Source organism: Haliotis rufescens, unplaced genomic scaffold, assembly GCF_023055435.1.
Source record: "Haliotis rufescens isolate VD_foot unplaced genomic scaffold, xgHalRufe1.0.p SCAF_4, whole genome shotgun sequence".
NCBI lineage: Eukaryota > Metazoa > Mollusca > Gastropoda > Lepetellida > Haliotidae > Haliotis > Haliotis rufescens.
Window position 1 is genome coordinate 8,058,276 of NW_025964112.1, and position 21,374 is coordinate 8,079,649.

Below are 21,374 nucleotides of genomic sequence, written 5' to 3' on the forward strand. Positions count from 1 at the left end.
TTTTTAAATGTTACAAGTCATAATAAGAAAGAATCGATCAACCACAAATGCAAAACGTGAGGGTTATATTGATAGAACGATAGTATTTTATGAGATATTTAATGATTAATTTACTTGAAAAGATCACTTGTTGACCCTTCGTTCCGCTGTATGATCTACTATGAGAAGACGTCAAGGGCCAGTGAACATAGGTATTAGCATAATCCTGCATTGCCAAGGCGACCTTTAAAATGACCGTTAAATCACTGACATTTACAAGAAAAGGTCAAAAACTTTCAATTAATTAAAACTTGAAATCTTAGAATTTCATGTTTCGATGTACCTTTACAACAGTATGTTAAGACTGTTCTTTTATTATTTGTACTTATGAGCAAAATATCACAAATTAAACAGATCAATGCCTAGCTGAAAATATTAACATGGAGTTTCACAAAGAGGCGCTTTGAAGGTTGTCGTCAATTAACACAAAAACAGCGTCCGAGCGAGATTATTGTTTCGGAGTTTCCTGTTGACAAAATGTGTTACCGTAGCAGATCTAACTGCAATTGACATAAACGAAAATGTGATATATATTTAACTATATTTAACACACATTATGTAAATATTTGAATACGATATCAGTGGTCGTGATCCTGTTAATAGAAACATGGTACAAAGTATAAATTCCTGCGAATTTGGAGTTCTCAATAAAAGCCATCAGAGACCACAAGATATCCATTAAGTCAACATTTTCTACATCATGATGGCAACTCTGTTCTAACAAAAATGGAGCGAGTAAATGGTTAGGGAGAGTAAAAGTCACGTATTTCACAACGGGTGGTAGATTTTAACAAAGCTAATATTTGCTTCAATGTGACCATTCAATATAATACATTATGTACCAGCGGGGTCGGCTCCAAGTACGTGCCGGTTGCGTTTTGGCGAAAGCAACAGCTGCGATTCAAGTTCACCAATCTTTTTGTGAACATACATGATGTTACTGAATCAACTATATTTAATTATGATTTTCATTGATTCTCAATAATCCTTGCTGTGCATTGTTATTATGTTAAGCATGACCGATAAAAAATCCGTGTTAAACTGTAAATTAGATTCTTCTTAGGAACGTGCAATAGATTTACTTTACGTGTAACAAAATATATCATATATGATTTAGTTATGAACCATATGAGAACAAATATCATGGTTACAAGGAAATTAAACTGTTATTGAATTAAAGATTTTGAACATAAAACTGCCTGCCACTTTGACAGCTTCAAAACTTGCTACCACAATGACAACTTCTTGCTCTCCCCGTGAAGATGCGGGGTAGAATAGGTCTTCAGCAACCCATGCTTGCCGTAAAAGGCGACTATGCTTGTCGTGAGAGGCGACTAACGGGATCGGGTGGTCAGGCTCGCTGACTTGGATAGTGCATGTCATCGTATCCCAATTGCGTAGATCGATGCTCATGACGTCAATCACTGGATTGTCTGGTCCAGACTCGATTATTTACAGACAGCCATCATATAGCTTGAATATATCTGAGTGCGGCGTTAAACAACAAACAAACATCATATGTGCTCATATAATCACACAATAAACAATTAGTATTCACTTATTTGCTCATGCTTTACCGCTATTTAAGGGTAAATGTAAGGGGTCCTCGGGCAACGCTATAATATACCAAAGCACTAAGCGACGACTCAGATTAACGCATTATCTGCTGGTGTCGTGTGTCCTGTCAAGGAAACGATGTTTGCTCAGAATAGGGGATTTAAATGAATTTTCATTACTCTAGATAGTAATTATTTGAGGTCTTTGCCCCCTTTATCCGTTGCTAGTTGTGTTAAAAGGCGAAACAAAGTGTGTTTCCTCCATGTATCTGTAGTGATGCGTGTTTCATCAGCATGTTATCGTGTATTTCTGTGATGTTTAAATGTCACACCACACCAGCCCGCGTGTCTACAACAGTTGAAAGACGCGGGTCTCCTCAACGTCCAAACTTGGGCCCGTTGTTTGTGGGGGTAGAACACCACCGTCTCTCTCATCTTGAGATACAATTCAACTTTGTAGGGACCATCCTCACTTTGAATTTTTCAAGGGAGTTCACCTTTCTTTCAAATTTACTTTTGAGAAGTGGTAAATTATTTTGAAACTAAGAACGTGATACAGGGTTGGCGTTTGATCAGATTTACCTTCCTTCGTGGTTCTCCTTTTTGTTATTTGGGGGTGGATGGTTGTTTTAAAGATTTGTTTTTTATCTTTTCAAATCATGCAATGTGTGGCTATAACCTCAATTGGGAATTATTCACAAGAAAACTAGAATTTTCCAGTATTTTTTCCATAGTTTGAAACTATTTGATATGCCAACGTTTCAATTCGGGAACAAATGCGTTGCCACAGTTGATAAGATATATTCGGATTAAGGATAATGAGTGGTGTGAAAAGAAAAGTTCTCTGCAGAAATGAAGTCTTTGATAGGCATTTAGAAGTTGGGAGAACATGGAGCCATGACACTTTTTTATGAGTAGCAACTTCTTTTAGTATTTGTACGATGTTTCAGAGCAATTTCTTGCTCCTTCATCAGGTGTTCACTGAAGCTGCTACATAAAAAAGTGTCATGTATTCTTTGCAGAAATATCTTAAAATCATTAATAGTGTAAACAAATATGTTCCTTGATCGTGATGGCTTCCAATTTAAAGTGTGCTTTATAAGGACGCATGTACTTCCACAGATGCTAACATTTTATAATCAATTGTTGGTCTAAATTTATATATTTTAAATTTCGCGGAATGAACATGTTCGTCGTGGAGTGTAGGTGTTAAACGGGGCAATTGACATATTGGAAAGACTTGTTATTCTGGTTTGGAAATGGCTAGACACGAGTTGACCGGTGTATGTTGAAAGGACAAACGACACGAAATTATGACAGATACACGACAACTGCATCAAATTGGGCGTAAATGGAAACCCAGTTCTCCAATAGCTTCATTTAAAGATGATTTGGCGCCTTTTTCTACATTAACTCTCAAATTATCGTCTGCGTAACAGGTGTAGCCGCCATTTTGAATTTTCCTCTGTCACTTGCACGTGTTTTCTACACAGCCGGGCCGTGCTTTTGAAAGGCCGCATCAACAAGGCAGCTATCGATCTCGAATTTGGAAGTCAGTTTAAGATCTGATGCAAATTCGCTGATTGCAAACTAGCACTGTCGCCAAAAAAGATGGCGGCAACAATAGGATGACAAGAGATGTTGTCTGCTCTTCTACAAGCTAGTCTTGCGCCATTCCGGCTATGTCATACCAAGGCGGTTACTTAAATGAAATAAGGAAATTGGAATTACAATTTGACATTTATTTCTTGAAAAAAAATACACTTTATTTTACCCGAAGCGATATACGAGACAGAGTCTTTTCTTTGATTTTTTTCCACAGCGATGTGGTAAAGTGAGATTTGGAGCACAAAATACAAACGGAAAGGTTATTTAGTTTGATATCTGTTCTTTAACTATTGTTTTCTTTAGTGGTCTCTCAGACAATTTAATCATATGTTTGGAGTTGTTGTGACAAGAGTTAAATAGTGGATTTATTACTGTAAATTATCCTCTCCTCACAGACAGCGACAGACCAAACTAGGGATGGATCAAACGGATACTAATTGATCAAATATCTTTCAGTATCAGTTCCCGTTCAGCATTAGACAGAGGGTTACTGGTGTTACGTTTAAACATTGTTTATCGTTTCTTTTTTTTTAACAAAATGCAAATTGCGCAAACGTATTTCACAGAGCTGTCCTCCCTGTTCAGTTGTTTACCTGCATGGTGTGATTAACCTAACCAAAACCACGGAAGGCGAAACATTCTATTGTTAAATATTGACGTTGGGGGGATAAACGAAATTTGGGCGATTGTGGAGGGATTAAGACGGTTTGCAAAGTGTTTGGTGGGGTCCAGCCCACCACAAGGTACCGTCTTTGAATACCTAATCCTTGTTCGGCATACAGGTATACTCTAACGTGTTTACCACGCTGTGGGGCTTCAGCGTTGACGGGCACTATGGTGTTCGGACCTTGTAAGGCCAATCATTATTTCTTTGTTTCACGTTGTTGGATTCTGAAGGCAGCTGGAGCGTGAAATAATGTGTCTTCATAGTGTAATTGTCAGGAACTGTCATGGTTGCTTTTGGCTAGGATAACCTTTGTCAGTTTTGATGAGTTGGGGTGCAATTGGTTTGGGTGTGGGTTACCGAATTATCCCGTTTCTTGACATTTTGCTATGGCTGTTTGTTGTTCATTTTATGGATATATTCCATGAATCTTATTTTCATTTCGACATCTTTATTAATATCATTAATTATCCTTATAATTTTTCATTACTTTTTTATTATAATATTTTTATAAACGTAGTATTATTGTCATTAAGTTTATATTTCTTGTTTGTTTTGATCGGTCTTAATTGGACAGATATGTTTTAATCCATGGCATCACAACCAGTAACTATGGCGGCTAAGCTTTTCTCATGATCCAATATAACATACCAGCTATTTTTTATATCATACAGTGAGCTTGGAGGTATTATCACAGTCTTATCGGGGCGGTCGGGTAACGGAGTGGTTAAAGCGTTCGCTCGTCACGCTGAAAACCCCAGTTCGATTCCCGACATGGGTACAATGTGTGAAGCCCATTTCTGGTGTCCCCCGCCGTGATATTGCTGGAATATTACTAAAAAGCGGCGTAAAAACACACTCACTCACAATATATTCCTTTTCGTAATTGCTTTCTGGTTACGCTAATAAAGTCTGGAATAGTGCTGTGGAATCGCACAGTCATCGCGCGATGCCAAACCGAAGTGTGTTTTTTTCTAAGAAAGTAAACATTTTCTTGAAAGTAAAACAAAACTCGAGTTATAAATGCGATTGCCGCAACGAGAAACAATTAATTTTCATTGAGGACATCCCAATATTTTTCTAGGGAGCATCATGTTTTAAGTGTCGTCTGTTTTAGCGCGCGCTGTGTATCCATTTAAGGCGGTGAGCAAACACCTTCTAGTCGTCCCTCCTGTTAGGGCCCTTGCATGGCCTTCTCGGACTCCCCAAATGCCCCCCTCAGTGTCAGCAATGATAAGATTAAATTCTCTTCGCGAGATCGATTGTTTAGAATGATTGCGGTGTTTAAATAGCTAATATTGACAAGATGTTCGCCACTGAATCCAAACGCTGAGGTAGCCGTCACACAAACTGTCTTTTGTATTGCTGCTTGAGAATTTTGATTCCGTATGTTGATCAATCCTGGACCTGGGGAGCGTTTATAGTGATGGTCATTTGCACGACTTCAACAGGTATAGAGATTGTTTTCTCCTCAGTGAAGCATTTAGATGCCTGGTGTGACTGCAGTTGAACACAGCAATCATGCTGCATGCAGACAATAGGATTTGAAACATGTCTGTATCCTGCGGTAGACATAGTTTTCAAACATCAAACGCTTTTAAACTGAGCAACGTAAAAATGAACTTGAATTGGCTTGTGTGCTATTGTGAAACAGGATAACTGAAGAGCTTAATACCGAAAAAGCTGAGGTGTTTTATGATTCAGATTAATTTTCTTTGAGATTGAAAGAACACGTTCAAAAGGAGCAAATATTGTTTTAGTTTGAAAAACGTTAATGCTTGAATGTCACATACCTGACTAAAACCATATATTTTGAACGACAATCCAGCATGATAGCAGCATCATGTACCGCGTTGCTGAGATCGTACACAGACCACTAGAAAATGGATGATCGCCAGCTGGAGTGCGCAATCTGAAATCATTCCTCCATCAACAACTAAGAAAAAAGCCACGGGAGGGAAAAACGAGTATTGATACGATATAGACATTGTTCTTGTCTTCATGTCCCATTTAAGTGCTATTGACTTTTGTGTATTACACATGACTGTCTTTATCCGCCAAATCCTATATTGTACTTTTGCCTTTAGACGTTGTCATAAACACATCTCACAATAACCAAATCTATTTCACGTAAATTTCCATTGAACGCCCCACAAAGCCACTTATCGATGTTAGTAATGGTGCATGGCCAAGAAAGGAGATTATTGAGTGAATCAAAATACCAAGATATCAAGAGATTGTCATTTGTCTATAACGCCTTCGAGATTGATATCTGGTCCTTAAAAGAACTCGTCTTCTTGCAATGGGTGTGCCATGCTTGAGTGCATGTCAAATATTTCACATGACAGGCCTGTTTATTCTGAATCTGATAACTCATTAAACAGGTACCAGCAGTTTTAATTGAATGCTCCTTTGAAAGTACCATTGATTGTATCAGATATTACTATCAAATTGGAAGACCGTCAAGTGTTTCCATTGATAAACTGAAATAGACTATCTCTTAAAAGGAATGCATTTGACAGGCGATTACTTGATAATAACGGTACTGAAAGTAACGTCACTGTTTACATTTCAGTGTTGGGGAAAGTACATAAAGGAGGCAAAATAGACCCATTTGGTTAAGATAATTTCTATTATGAACAGTATCATGATCATACTCCAATCAGAGATTTGAATAGTTTGAGTTGTGGGTACCTTTCTTGTGTGCTGGTCTGTACTCTCAGGACACAGGTTTCTTCAAATTGTGTTTCAAATAAACATATCAGCGACGTAATCATATTACATGACACACAATGAAAAGTTTCAAATACTATTTATATAGTCCAAAATGAATTCAGTAACAGATTCCATTGGGCGTAAAAGGCAGAATAGTGATAAACATTATAACGAATGGGACACTAAAAAACAAGAAATGTTTATCAACGGCCACTGACTATATTCAAATAAAATTAGTGGCGACAATAATCACGTTCCATGATGATCTAAGAAGTTTCAAATCTAACGCAAACGGTCCAAACATAACCTATGGAATTCAATAATGTCTGGTACAGCTGAATTATACGATTTTCCAAAGTATGACATCATCGCAATAGAGGGCATGGAGCCGTGATCATCTTTTTTTAGAAATATTTTTTAAGTTTGTTGTTTGATGTTTAAACTTCTCGCCTTGTGTTGGTTTCCTTGTACGATTGACATTGCCTTGCTATGGAGGATTATCTTCCTTCCACGGCATGACACTATTTATCAACATGCATCATTTCAAACAGTGTAGTGTTTAATATGCCAAATTGCTGAAATATGAACGTCAAGAATGATGCCGATGGTGTAAAAGCCAATGCTCGTATGTGTGGTTACCAATCGTTAGATTTGAAGAAAGCAAAAACAGTTTTGTGAATAATGTCCGCAATTTGTGACATAAAATGCCAGAGATTGGCGATATTTGACAATGAGAGGAGGGTTATTTACTCAAATTGAGTCAACAATGTGATCTAAAATGGAGAAACAAAATATTTGCCCTACCAACAGATGTTATGAGAACACCAGTTAGAGGTCACAGCTCGTGATACAACCAATTTGCTTATGCAGTTTGAATAATATCTAACAATACGAATTATTCCTATCATTCTGAAAACAGATTGATACATATGCCTGGGTATGACCTTTTTCTCCTATCCTGTAGTCATTTTACATGGTTGTGTCCCCAAACAATCTTCTTTGACATTTTTATGCCTGAAAGAATTTTGAATACAGAAGACACGGCATCTCTCCAGAGTCTTTTGATATATTTTACGAGATAAACGATATAGTGATGTCATTTGATTGTGACTTCGTGGTAACCGTTGACGATACAATGATCTGAAAAGCATTGTGATGCAGTTTAATTGTAGCGATATCTCCCAGGCGATATCTCTTGTGGAAGCCAGTTTTGGATGATAGATTAACATATTCTGATGCGGTTGCTTTGGATACCTTATTTTTTTTCTTCAAATAAATCATGCAAACACTTTACTTAAAAAAAGATAACTTAAAATGATTGCTTAGCTGAAATGGCATGAAAAACATGCCCTTATTTAAAATGAAAACTCAATTGTTCTTATACAATGAAAAGAATACATCCCAATTTCAGCTAATTGATTTTATTTTTTTAATCTTATTGCAGCCCGCTACACTTCGGGCACCGAAGAGGGTGAACAATACGTCCCAGAATTTGCAGCCAATGGTGAGTCTCTCCAGACCCCATTTCACTCTCTCTCTCTCTCTCTCTCTCTCTCTCTCTCTCTCTCTCTCTCTCTCTCTCTCTCTCTCTCTCTCTCTCTCTCTCTCTCTTACACCCTTTCTTAAGCGGAGAATAGGTGAATGGTTTCGGTATTGTGCGTCCAGGACCGACCGTAAATTGTAACAACACATGGAATCAAACTCAGATCTTCTACATGCCTCCTTCTTTACACTGAACGACCGTAAATGGTTTTATTATGTATATCATAATAATAACAAAAGTAATGTTTGCAATAGCGGCCATATAGAAACTTTAAGTCGTTCCAACTAATTCAAAAGATCGTCACGATATGGCTGAAATATTGCCGATGTGACGTAAAGCATTAACTCACTCACTAATTCAAAAGATCAGGCTAGGCATGACAAGTTGCATGTGTCATTGGTTACACGCCGACGTTGTCGTTTTTCTTTCATCCAAGTTCTAGATATCATTCAACTCAAGAGCAGTGTTACTGTATGTACACTGTGAAAATGTTCTTTAGTTTACGTAATCAAATCAAACAGAATAAAAATACCTTTAACTCAATTATCTAATTTTTATACAGCGTGCCCGAAGCCTGACTAGCTATCGGCAAATAATTAAAATTCTCACCGGAATTGGAATGGCAAAGACTGTTTATCCTCCCGTAACAAGGTCGAGGAGACCAAAAAATCGACAGAAATGTCCAAACTTTAAGTGTCCTTCGCTTTCTAGAGGAAAAAAGAAGTAGAGGTGACAGAGAAGTCAAACATACAAGTTTAAATCTCACCTTTAGCAAGGAGCAACAGCTTTTGGGTAAACACCAACAGAAGGAAATATCTACAAATGCGTTTCTTTTGGACCTAGTAAATCTGGCAGCTTAGCTCGGAGAGACTTTTTCCTTTTTTTTTTTTTTTTGGCAATGTAGAATATGGAAAAAGACAGTTCTTGTTCACGCGGCCAAAGGAAATAGTGTAGTCTGTGTCTGTGCTGTGCTGAGGTAATATATATATATAATGGCGTCCACTGAGATGCGGAAATGTCATGAGATATTGGTTGATACAATAAACACTTAAAGAGAAACAAGGATCGGGATAATTTGCAAACCTAGACAATTTAATTCAAAACCGACTTTGTTTTACTTTAAGATCCAATTTTATTTTGTCTATCAATCTAGCAGTTGATAAATATCCTAAATGCACAGAGAAAATGGCTCAGTTTGGTACAAAGTCTAGACATGGACATTAAATCGTCTCCTGTTAACCCTGTCAGTTCTAAGGTCACTTTGTAGTGGCCATTGTGTGAATGAAATATGGAATCCTAATATAGCATTTCTGGTTAAGACGTTTGAGTATGAACAGCACAATGGTAGTATGGAGTCGGAGCTAATTAGTTATCAGTGTACTTGTCATTGTAATATTTCACATCACAGCTACCTAGAATTGATAAAGAATAACTGAAAGCAGTTGCATTAGAAAACAAATTATAATGTGAGATGATATCCATCTTCTGTTACGATCCACTATTAACAACTAAATGTACGTAAAATCACATCCAATTGGATGACAAAAGCTCATCACAATATTAATAACTAATCATCACATGGTAAATGGCAAGATTCATTCATTTTCCATATGTCAGATGAGAAACATGTGGACTTTAATTTTTTGTTTATGAAAAACATTTTACTTTAGACGCGATAAGATCATTTCTAAAATGATTTTGGCTTTGTGATTCGTTATCAAACACGTCAGTTTCAATTTTTGTCCAGCAAAAACATTCCGATCGAAAATTTATTGCTTTATCTAAGTGCTTCTCTACCCCTTCGTAAGTTTCAATATGACGATTATTAAGTACCCCACACGCGTATTTGAGATCCACGCATGTGTATAGAGGGTCTGTTGAGAGTCAAAAGCTCAATAGACAGTGTATAATACAAATCCTGATGGAATCACTGCATTTACGGTGGTAATCTTATTAAGGAACAACCAACCCCTAGATTGGAATGAAGTAATTAAAGACAGGAATTCGCGGACCCGTCGTTACATTCACCAAGAAAATATTTCTATGTCAGATACAACATCATATCACAAGCGTCAGTCAAAGCCTTGTGCCATTTTTGGAGCTCCGTGCAAAATGAAAATGACTGCGTGCTGCGAGACTTGTATCTGTGGAGGGAACGATTCAAGGGATGATAGTACCCATTGTAATCTCATCCAGGACAAGGTAGCTAGTTGAAGAAATATTTGTCCAATTCAGAAATGGATTTGTCACATAGGTGTCTTAAAGGGGTGTGTTTAGGTTGATAAGAGGCATACTCAGGTGATAACCCTGACATGGACCTTATCTCTCATCCTTTGTTACACAAGCATATATAGGGAGAAGATGAAGAATTTATGAAGAGGCTTATGTCAGAAATAAAAGCTTCATATGACAAACTAATTATGTTGATGTGGCTACCCCGATTCCTTTGATTTATAAAAGTAAACACCAGTTTATTACCAGGCATATTCCTTTTAGTCATTCACAATGCATTCAAGTAATATTATTTGTACATATGGTTCATTAACAGTAATTATGACGTGTAAAAGATAATACGTTATAAAAAAGTACACGTTTGGGAAAACTATCCATGAAAATTGGGAAGTTTTAATCAAATATTTCATTTTCTGAGTAAAGTCTTTTCATGCGAGACTTCATCCCACTAATAATGTCTTTTGACGTATAATATGATACGTATTAATAGAGTTGCTGTGCGATGAATATAGGTTGTTTACATTCCAGTGGCCATGTGCTTGGAATGAATATTACCAATGGGACCATCTTAAAATGTCAATGGCGGACATACATATTTTGTAGCTATGGTATTTAGATATAATTGAGATATTTCAAATGTAACTATCTCAGGACAACATTCGTTCAGTTACCTTTAATAAATAATAAATTGAACAAAAACAACGTCGTTCATACCGACCTTAGGGACCTACAGCCTCAAATGTCATAATTAAAACGTGTCATTTGGTTGAAGGTAAAAAATTATATCAAAGAAACATATCTAAAATAACTAATATGATTTTCTTTTTTCAAAAGAACCGTTTTATGTTCCAAAGGAGTTGGATATAGATTTGTAATGGGAACCGTTCCAATGAAAGAATAATAAAAGAACATTCCCAAAGCTGGCGGCATTCTTGAAAAAAACTGAAGAAAGAAACGACCGAGTGTAAAATTCAGCCAAAAAGAGGTTTATTCTGGAAAATACATTTTAGGAAAAATACATTTGTAAGAAAAAGTGAACAATCTTTTCTATGGGAGTGGGAGAACAATACGGCCTCTGCCTAGGAGACAGTGTATAACTTGCGTTGACTGCGAACCATAGTGCGTCGATCAAACACTAATTAGGTGTCTTGGGTTTTGCCCTCGCTAAGCCCAGGTGAGGTCCCTGCTATATTTGCTTGATTTGAAGGTAATTAACGTGAATGGATGAACTTTTAACACCTGTATATGCATCGGATTCGAGGATCTAGGTCCCATTGCGATCATTACGAGAATGGCTTCTCCCTAAATGAGATACGGGAAACGTTATAGCAGAACGAGCACCTGCTCATTGGTGTTAGTAAATAGAGAGGCTCTAGCTTTTAGACAGGTCTCAGTATGCCTTGGCCGTAGTGTTTGGGCGTGATTTGTAGCTAGTGCCAGCTTAGAGGTTTTGTGAGGGATGGTCAGTCTAGACCAGGCAAGTTGTTTGCACTGTCTTCTCCTGTGTATAATGTCTGCTGAGACAGGCCGATGACGTGGGTTTCCTGGGCAGTTTATAACTTAGATGACCACGTCTGGACCTCCATGGAACCTCAGAGGAACGTTCTAGTGTAGGCGTTTAGTCTTGACCTGTCCCTGATAGTTTGTGCATCTCGAGTATTGGGAGATTGAATGATCCAGCTTATGTTTGTACAACGTGTTCTGATGTCTGTACTTCAAGGGGAATACTGAAATAACCTCAACCGATTTCAATACAATACATCATTCATGCTGGCTCTGTATGTTCTTTGACATAGGCATACACATGTATGTCCCATTCTGTTATTGTATGTCATTCATTGGACGCAGGAATGAACATTATTTGTGCACGTCCAACATGGATTACTTCCAATACTGATGTTTCAACTGACTTTTTATCATATAAAATTATTATTAAGTTTATCTTATATTTTCAATAGACCCAAAAGCGTGTTCTGTTGTCCTTTGGAGTGGTGGTGTAGCCCACTGTTTTCTCGTTACGTCGAAGACCCGGGTTCGATTCCCACACTGATACAATGTTTGAAACCCATTTCTGCCCCCTTGCATAATATTGATAAAAGCGGCGTAAAACCATACTCACTCATTATGTTGTCCTTTGAAGCTCCAGAAAAAAACAACGCAACTGTAAATAATTAATCTTCCAACTAACTGATAGTGTTATCTCCTATCAACGTATCAAACATAAGATTGAATCAAAAGATGTCAATGAAAAATAAATAACTTCGTGACGGGGAAAGATACATGATGACACAATATTGATAAATAACCAATCTTTGTCCTTAGATGAAAGCGACAAAATCCTTTCCACCTTTCGATGGTTTCCTTTCGATGGGTCTGTACGATACTGACTGTGTCGTGAGCATGTTTTTATGAATCACTATCAAATAGTGACGGTACAAGTGCTATCCTCCCCAAACGACGACACCCTTCACGAACACATGCAAAGGCAAGTCAATTGTTCACCTGAAAATAACACGGGAACATATGGTACAATTTCAAATAGGGAATTGCATCGGACATCAAACACATTCCACAAGCTTCCCAATCAATCCCTTCCTTACCAAATAATAACACCAAAGCAAAAAATAATACAGCCGATAGCAAATGTTCATGACCACACCTTCTTGTAATGCCTAGAGTAAAGGATTCAAACGCCCATGTAATGCCTAGAGTAAAGGATTCAAACGCCCATGTAATGCCTAGAGTAAAGGATTCACACACCCATGTTATACCTAGAATAAAGGATTCAAACGCTCATGATCATACCTTCTTGTAATGCCTAGAGTAAAGGATTTAAACACACATTAATGCCTGGAGTAAAGGATTCAGCGCCCATGTAATGCCTAGAGTGAAGGATTCAAACGCCCATGTAATGCCAAGAGTAAAGGATTCAAACGCCCTTGATCATACCTTCTTGTAATACCTGGAGCAAAGGATTCAAACGTCCTATGAACGCCCTACCGGTAGGTCAGGACATATTTGCCCTTTTCGCGAACACCTGGTGTCATTACTGATTTTAAGTGGTCCATTCATATAATTTTCACCGCTTTTTTGTCTTTTACGCCAAATTCGTTTCGGTGGAATTAAGACTGGTTTTATTCTCTGGCGTGGACGTTTCATATCATATTGACTACATGGTATTTCAGAGCGGCTGTCTTAGCGCAGCCATTTCTGTTCAAGCATCCCAAGTGTTTCAGGACAACCAATTAAAACCGCCTGCGTTTCTTAACAATGTTTTTGGCGCCATTTAAAAGCCCACAAATAATTTTTAGGCATGTTTCCACTATGCCACCTGAGACTTCAAGTGTCACTTTAGCCTCGGGATACATTTGATAACCCATTGTCTGATAAAAGTTCAATTCATAAATTGTCAAAACCAGTTTGAACATTTAGGAACAATCTATAAAAGTGACAATCCGATTAAATTGGCTGAAAATTAGCTATCAGAAAATAACCATTTCGAGGTTCAGTTTTTGAAATCGTCGCGTTCAATAACGTGCACGTATTAGGGTTAAAATATATCATACACCCATAAGAAGACTGTTGGGATAATTGGCAGTTTGTGACAGCTGGGAGAGGCTAGACCAGCCTCTTCGCCATATGGTGACAGCCCACGAGGACTAGAATAATCAGAGATATTCTACAAAAATGTCTTGATTGGATCATTTGCTCTACAGTACACCTCAAGGCCATTATTGAAAGGTTACCTCATAGGACAAGTGGTGCAATCAAAACCGTAAAATGTTAACAAGGTTTTTGTAACGAAACGAAATCGTGGAATTCACTCTGTTCAAGCTCTAGAAGAGACTTAAGTAGAACATGATCGGTTTTTTTCTCTTTGCACAAATATGTGTTTGATGATCTAGGTTATTCCTATTTGCAAACACTTTCAAAACAATTTAACTGTATCGCTGCTTTTGCATTTGTCTATAATTCGAAATACTTTATTCAAATCAGATCTTTAAACATTACGAAATTTTATTTTGATAAACAAACAATTCCTCTTTTTTTATTATATTGTTCAGATCACTGGGGGCAATATTTGCTTGTTCAGATCACTGGGGGCAATATTTGCTTGTCCAATAAGGTTATCAAAACTTCAAGTCAGATATTAAGAAACATGAGACTCAAACCTTCCATTCCTTTTCTAAGATCTTGATACCCCTTCAAACATACTGACAAGAAAATTACATGCACGTGCAATACATGAATCGCGTGTTCCAATCGAAGAGGGCCGCCAACCGCACGGGTGCTAATTGCTTGGCAGGTCAGAGAACATCAACACAAAGCATTCATTAGTTAAATGCCCAAAACAATAGTTTTTGTCAGTTTTTCCTCTCCACTAGTCACCCCAATGTCTGTGACTTGACTGATTTGGTGGAAGCTTTGATCAGTGTAATTAGCCTGGCGACATATGCTGGCGACAATACGGGACTCGAGCATCATGCTGTTCTATGCCAATATTTGTTCGGGTGTCGGATTCTTTTCACGCATGGATTTAGGATGGGTCAGACCGATTACTAATTGAAAAAGATAATCATGTGTGATTATAAGCTGGTTATAATTAATCTATTTTGTTTGCACACTTGAGGTGTATCTGATTTATGCCGGATTTAGAGCCGTAGTTTCAGATGGTCTGAAACAATGCACGTATGAAATAAAGATATTTTTTGTATCGGTTACAAAAAGACTTTGGAGGAACAGACGTATGATCTTTTATCGAGAAACAGAAGCGTGACTTTTATCAAGAGTTTGTTCTTGTTTATGTTTACAAACAATGTATCTATTTTGTTGTTATATTGAAATTGTTCGTGAGTACACTACAATGAACTTTGCATGCCATGTATAATAAATGAAAGATATACGTCAATCGGCCTGCTAATAGTTCCTCACACCGCCATGTAAACAGGTTAGCGTTAAAGTCCTATGTGTATATGTGTATATTTCTAGAGACATGCACTCAAACACCCTGATTAGGCGTTAGTATACATATCATAACTATTTCCAAATCATATCAAGACACCAGAACCATCACCTTGGATTAAGATCGTTAGTAAATTGCAATTTTGTTGATGAATTTCGTCGCCGTGTGTCAAAAGGTACCGATAGAGGGATTTATCCACTAATGAAATCAAACCTTTTATGAAAATCAGCGAGAATAGGCTTGCTTAATCTGTGTTTGGATTCTTTTGGGACGCCAAATGCCTAATTACAATGTCTCTTTCTTCTTCCCGTCAGGCGGACTTTTGCCCAGTGTGGCAACAATGGCTCATTCTCTTTGGTATTGCGCTGGGTAAAATAATGATGGCTTCGACTGGCCATCTATGAAAGGGCGAAGCATGGCTTCTTTGCAAATGTCCATTGGGCAACATATCCTTTTATCAGACGAGCTGAAAAGCGTCATCGAATAGAAATACTGTTTTTACATGCCTTGAATAAGAATGTATTGATCTTAGGCTGTAATTCTCTTTTGCTCTTTTGTGGTGCTTGTTGAGTCAAGTTTTCATCGGCATACACGAAAGTTCCGAAAGATTTTCCAGACAATAGCCAGCTTCCTCGCTGTCTTGTGGTCATAGCGCTACAAGCATCTTTGTGTTATTGTACAGTGATTGTCGATAGAGACGCGAGGGAAGCGAGTGCATCAACATTAGAAGAAACGCACGCCGCGCTGCGCGTCGTATACAGAAACCTAGTTTAGCATTGGATGAATTAAATTCACCCAAATTATTATGGTAATTATTTGTACTTCGTGCAGTCTTAAAACCATAATGGGGAGATTTTATTTCAACAAATACAGGGTAGTTTTGTATTCAAAGCATGTATACTACGCGTAAGGAGTGTTAGATTTCTAGTTGATGCTGTAAGGATGAGTAAGTGCTACTTATACTGTTAATACACTTACTGTCTCTGGTTTTATAATTTGAAATGATTTTCCTACAAATCAAAGTAAATAACGCAACAGACACGTCACATAAATAGCATATATTGTGCCTTTTTAATAAACAGTTTCTCTGAAGTAACCCGATTCTCTCGCACTTTCATTTATGATTGACCTCTCTAAGAGGGAGGGAAAAGGTTCGGTCTATATGTCAGTCCCAGCAAATTTGGTTGAAGTCCTTCTAACAGTACTTCGTATGTTTTTACTTCGATACAATGTCTCAGTCTGTCACATGCTATCACATGACAAGAGGGACGGCTTTCCCACAGTCAACCTTCCCTTAATGTCGAGCATATTACTACAGCAAAAACGTTGTTTGGTGAAGGTTGCAACATTCAAGGCCTTAGTAAAGCTTTCCAAAACTTTATGGAAGACAATTTCACGCATCAGTGACGCATATGGTGCTAAATGCAGTTCCTATTTTGACTTGTACAATATTTTCTCGTGTTTGCAGTTCAACAATTGATTTGCCTTTGCATGTGTTAGTGACGGGTGTCACCGGTAGGGCAGGTTATGCTAATCTTTTCGCGTACGCCTGGAATTATCACCATGTGATCGTGATTTTTATATACATATAAAATGATATATGATATAGTCTGAATCGTACACTGGGCTCTTATGATTATGAAAGGGTTTTGTCGCGTATTTAATTACGTCTAGAGTGAGACAGAAAATAAGAACTAGACCACAGAGCTTAGTCTCTCTTTAAGCAATCTTTTTTTTCAGTTAAAACCTTTCCTTCCTAAAGAGGTAACCGAGGTAACTGAGTTCTTAATGTGTTCGCTCATCACGCCGAAGATCCGGGTTCGATTCCCACATGGGTAAAATATGTGAATCCCACCGCTAGTGTCCCCGTGATTCTGCTGGAATATTGCTAGAATCAGCTTCAAACCATACTCACTCACTCTAGTGTTAAAACATTTCATCTCCATTTTCGGTTGTCTTAAACACAGCCCTGGGCCAGTTTAACCAACCTCTCTCTGTCCCAACTATTGTCACGACCGCCTCCGTGGTCTAGTGGTAGAGCGTTCGCCCGGAGAGCGGAAGGTCCGGGGTTCAATCCCCGGCCGCGTCATACCAAAAGACGTTAAAAGATGGTACTTGTTGTTACCCTGTCTGGCGCTCGGCATTAAGGGGCTAAAACAAGGACTGGTCAGCTCGGAGTCAGTATACTGTGTCTGAGTGGGGTATTCATGTTAAACTGCGGCATGGTATCTCAGTGAGCTAGCACTATAAATCGGTATCAATCCGGACTAGTACAAGCAGCCATACAAACACACACACGTACATGCACGTCGCTATATTATAAGTGCAGTAATCTTGGACGCGACGTTAAACCCAATTTCACCTCACCTCACCCAACTATTCTCGCGAATTCCTCCCTCTCTTCGTTTTGCACGTTAGTGGACACACATTGAATACACACATTATGCTCTCTCCTTAACCTTCAGCTCTACTGCGAAACCAGTTTAGGGACAAACGTTTGCATTTTCAATTATTTTGACAAGTCCACTTATGATAATGAACTCGACTTATGTCTAAAAATACCTTAGTCCTCGTGAATAAAGAGGTCACCCGACGGTTGACATATTGTGTTCGGGTGTAGCAACTCATGCTTAATTTAAATGCATTTATCGTGCCACAAACCACTCATGCTAATTTCTCGCAATTTCTATGACCCCCCTCGCCCGTACCTATTAGAAAGCCATATTAATCTCAGTATAATAACACCGAATGTGTGATCCTTCCATTGACGCTATCACCTGCCAGCACTGGAGACGGGTGTCGGTCACGTGATTGTCACGTGATGTCATTAATAGCTGACCACCTGAGGTGAGACGTGCGCCAGCGTAATGGACATAGTTCAGAAATGGACAGTGTCCAATGGATGCACTTGACCCGTCAGTCAATCTACCCAGGTGTCCTGCTGCTGAGCAAACAATGTTGTAACGATAGGAATTATCTCCTTACACTGACAGTAGGGTTCGCATTGCAGCTGTTCATCCATTTTGCTCCGCAATGGTTACTAGTGAGATAAGCCAGATAAAAACAATTTGAGGTTTTTATTTCACAAATGATCTTTTAATGATAGTATATCGTTAATTCCGATATTGATTCACAACTATAGGAGCATATGAAAAATAATTCCGTTGCTAGGTAAAGGTGGTTCGTATTTTCATGTACAGATACATATGGCTGTATTAATCAGCTTAGTTTGAGTTATTACAAACCGTAATGAAAGTCAAATATGGCGATTTCTATTTCGATATCGTTCTTGTCATATACCTTCCGTATGGTTGAAGTATTAAGGATATCCTGCACACGCTGTCTATGTAAGAACCGGAATATACAAATGTACTGGTAATAATGGGAAAAGGAAAGCCGTATTTCACTCAAAACTAATGCAAACAACTTCTAGTGTTCACACTCCGGCCTGTAAATCTTGACGTAAACGGCAATGTAATTTGCCATGGGCCGTTACCAGATTGACTGTCGGGCCTTCGACATCACCTCTGTCAAATAACATACTGTTTTGCTCCCGGGAACTCACCCCCGCCCCCAGAGTCTTCCTTGCGTCGTAAAAAGCCCACCCTTGCCCCCTAAGTGTTAGTCCCGACCTTTCAGAGCATGTTTCTGGCAGCCAAAGATGACCCTATGTTACGCCGAGCCACGGCAGGGACAATTGATTCGATTTGGATGCACGGAATAGCGGTGAACAACAATCAATCAGTCCCAGCTCTGAGACTGATGATCTTTTATGCATTTGCTATTGACTTTCGCCCCTTGTTCCCTAGTGTTAGTTAGATTTATTGAGCCCTTAATGCGAGAGACCCCTACGCCCATTCACAATAAGCTCGGCAAACGTTATCCGCATAGTAATTCAAACCCTTGAGGATTGAAGGGGACTTTCTGGGGGGACTACTCAACGTGATCTGTGATTCCTTTATTTATGAGTGTCCGAGAACTTTATAGATTTCTCTAACTTGATGCGCATTTCAGTATTTTATAGACATGATTTAGATGTAGTATTACCATGCAGAGACTGTAATGAGGGCCGAAAGAGCTGTGGCTTGACGGAACATAATTCTTCGGGTTTCTCAAAACAGTATTATATTTGTTATATACGATGAAGGCATTGGGTCGGGGTCAGACTCGGTAACATTTATTGTACTGATTGTTGTTTGTTTGGTTTGGATGTTTGTTCAAAGAATTTGTGGGAAGACGCTTGATTTGTTTCTGATGTAATTTATCATATTTATTTTATCATGAATTGCATTTGTATATGAAAAAATATTAGTTAAGAGAGCTGTTCTCTCTACAGTCTGAACATCATTAATTGTTTGAATGTTAAAGTAACTAACATAAAAAGTATTTCCTGGAAAAGATATTGTATTAATTTCTGCTGTATGACGCCTAGAAATAATTTCCCAAACAGCGAAATCCTATTAAAGATGCATGTCATGTACTTATCTAACATTCAGATAATCATGGAGAAATTAAAGTTTCCCTTAACATAGAAAAGAACGACTTAATAAACAAAAATATTTGTCAAAATTAGTTTTTGTATAATATCGATCACGCGAATGATCTTTTCCATAATGTTCTCGCTATTGGCTTACCATTAGTAGATGCAGTCGGCTTTATTAAGTGTGCTCGTCTTACAAATGACCTCAGTACAAAATCATTTAGTATTCTAAGTAATTCGTATTCTCTTGGAAACATCCAAGATTCCGTAGCCTCTATCAGTGTACTACTCTCTCAGTCCCCCAAGTCGTTAATACCAGACAAGATGGAGGGTGCAGCTTATGACAAGAACGGATGAAGATGGATCGCAGCTTGTCAGTTTCAGGTGAAATGTGAAAGTTTGACAGACATTACTGGAATCAGTTGCTAATAAGAACGTGTCAGATTGTTCATTAAGATAATTGCGGTAGACCACAACGATCTAATCAACACAGTAATAGACTTTCCAGTTTTGTCTTCATGCATTCTTCTCATTTGTACATGGAGTTGCCTGTGTGGCCAAACCAACAGACGCCGTTTGGTGACAGTATTTTTTTGTGATTTAGGGACTTTATTCTTCTTGTGAAAGCATTTTTATACTCAATAAAGCACAGGTGCTCAATCAGCTATCGACTGGCAAAGACTTTACAACTTCCAAACCATATGTACTTTTCAAGGCTTTTGCATTGTCGTCTTTGATTTTTTCACTACATTTACTCATGACAATTCTGACGTTTGAAAATGAACCTTTCTCATAAATCAAAGTATAGACACACGAAGATTTCGCCGAACTATACATCTTTTACTTCGTTATCAATAATATATAATTGTTTATCCATTATAAAGTACAATGCAGTTATATTTCTTCTAAAATTAATTGCGTGCGAGTTTGTTGTTTTATACCATCGATAAACGTGGGCGTGTGCAGTCACCCTGACTGCTACCACTGCTACAATAATCATACTGACGACTATGACAGATTCATCAACAGAATTATGTCGTTCAATGACGGATTATATCAGGACGACCCAATCCAAATTTACTGACAGAACGGGATTACATTCTTATTCTCGCCTTCAGTGTGCTTCTGCATTTGGGCATATAATGGCTATGGATCTTCATTCAGCGTTTTAATTAGGAAACCATTCCAGAGTCTAGTATTACCGAATCTGAGACCAGTTTGAAGCTTCCCTTCGATTCTGACGAGTTTTTATTGGCATGGGTCGAGCACCTATATACATCATCCACAGTCGAACCATCTGCGGGAGAAACAGGACAGTGAGAGAAGCGAAACGGATCCAGAATCACTGATGGAGGATTGAAATGATGTTAATAACCATAGATGTCCTCTTTGCGAACTTTGAATTAGTGAGTTTGAAAATGTAGAATTCAAATAAAAATGTTTTGCTTGTCATTGTTTTGCTTTCTTTAGCGTCTACCTGTAATGCTTTTGCCACCTGAGATGCAGTTCTTCTGAGTAATGGCTTTCTTTAATTATTATATGAATATTGCAGAAAGGGAATCAATGCTTCGTAC

The 21,374-nt window shown here is 38.1% G+C and overlaps 1 protein-coding gene across 3 annotated transcripts in view; it reads left to right on the forward strand.

Moving 5' to 3' along the window:
* Window positions 1–21,374, forward strand: part of LOC124135858 (ETS translocation variant 1-like) — an 86,140-nt gene that overhangs the window by 25,316 nt on the left and 39,450 nt on the right. For 2 of the 3 annotated variants that reach the window (XM_046501490.2, XM_046501491.2), the window contains exon 4: window positions 8,027–8,086. The exons of the other annotated variant lie outside the window; for it this stretch is intronic. In XM_046501490.2, coding sequence (XP_046357446.1) covers window positions 8,027–8,086 — 60 coding nt within the window. The remainder of the gene's footprint in view (window positions 1–8,026; window positions 8,087–21,374) is intronic. 3 annotated transcript variants of the gene reach the window in all.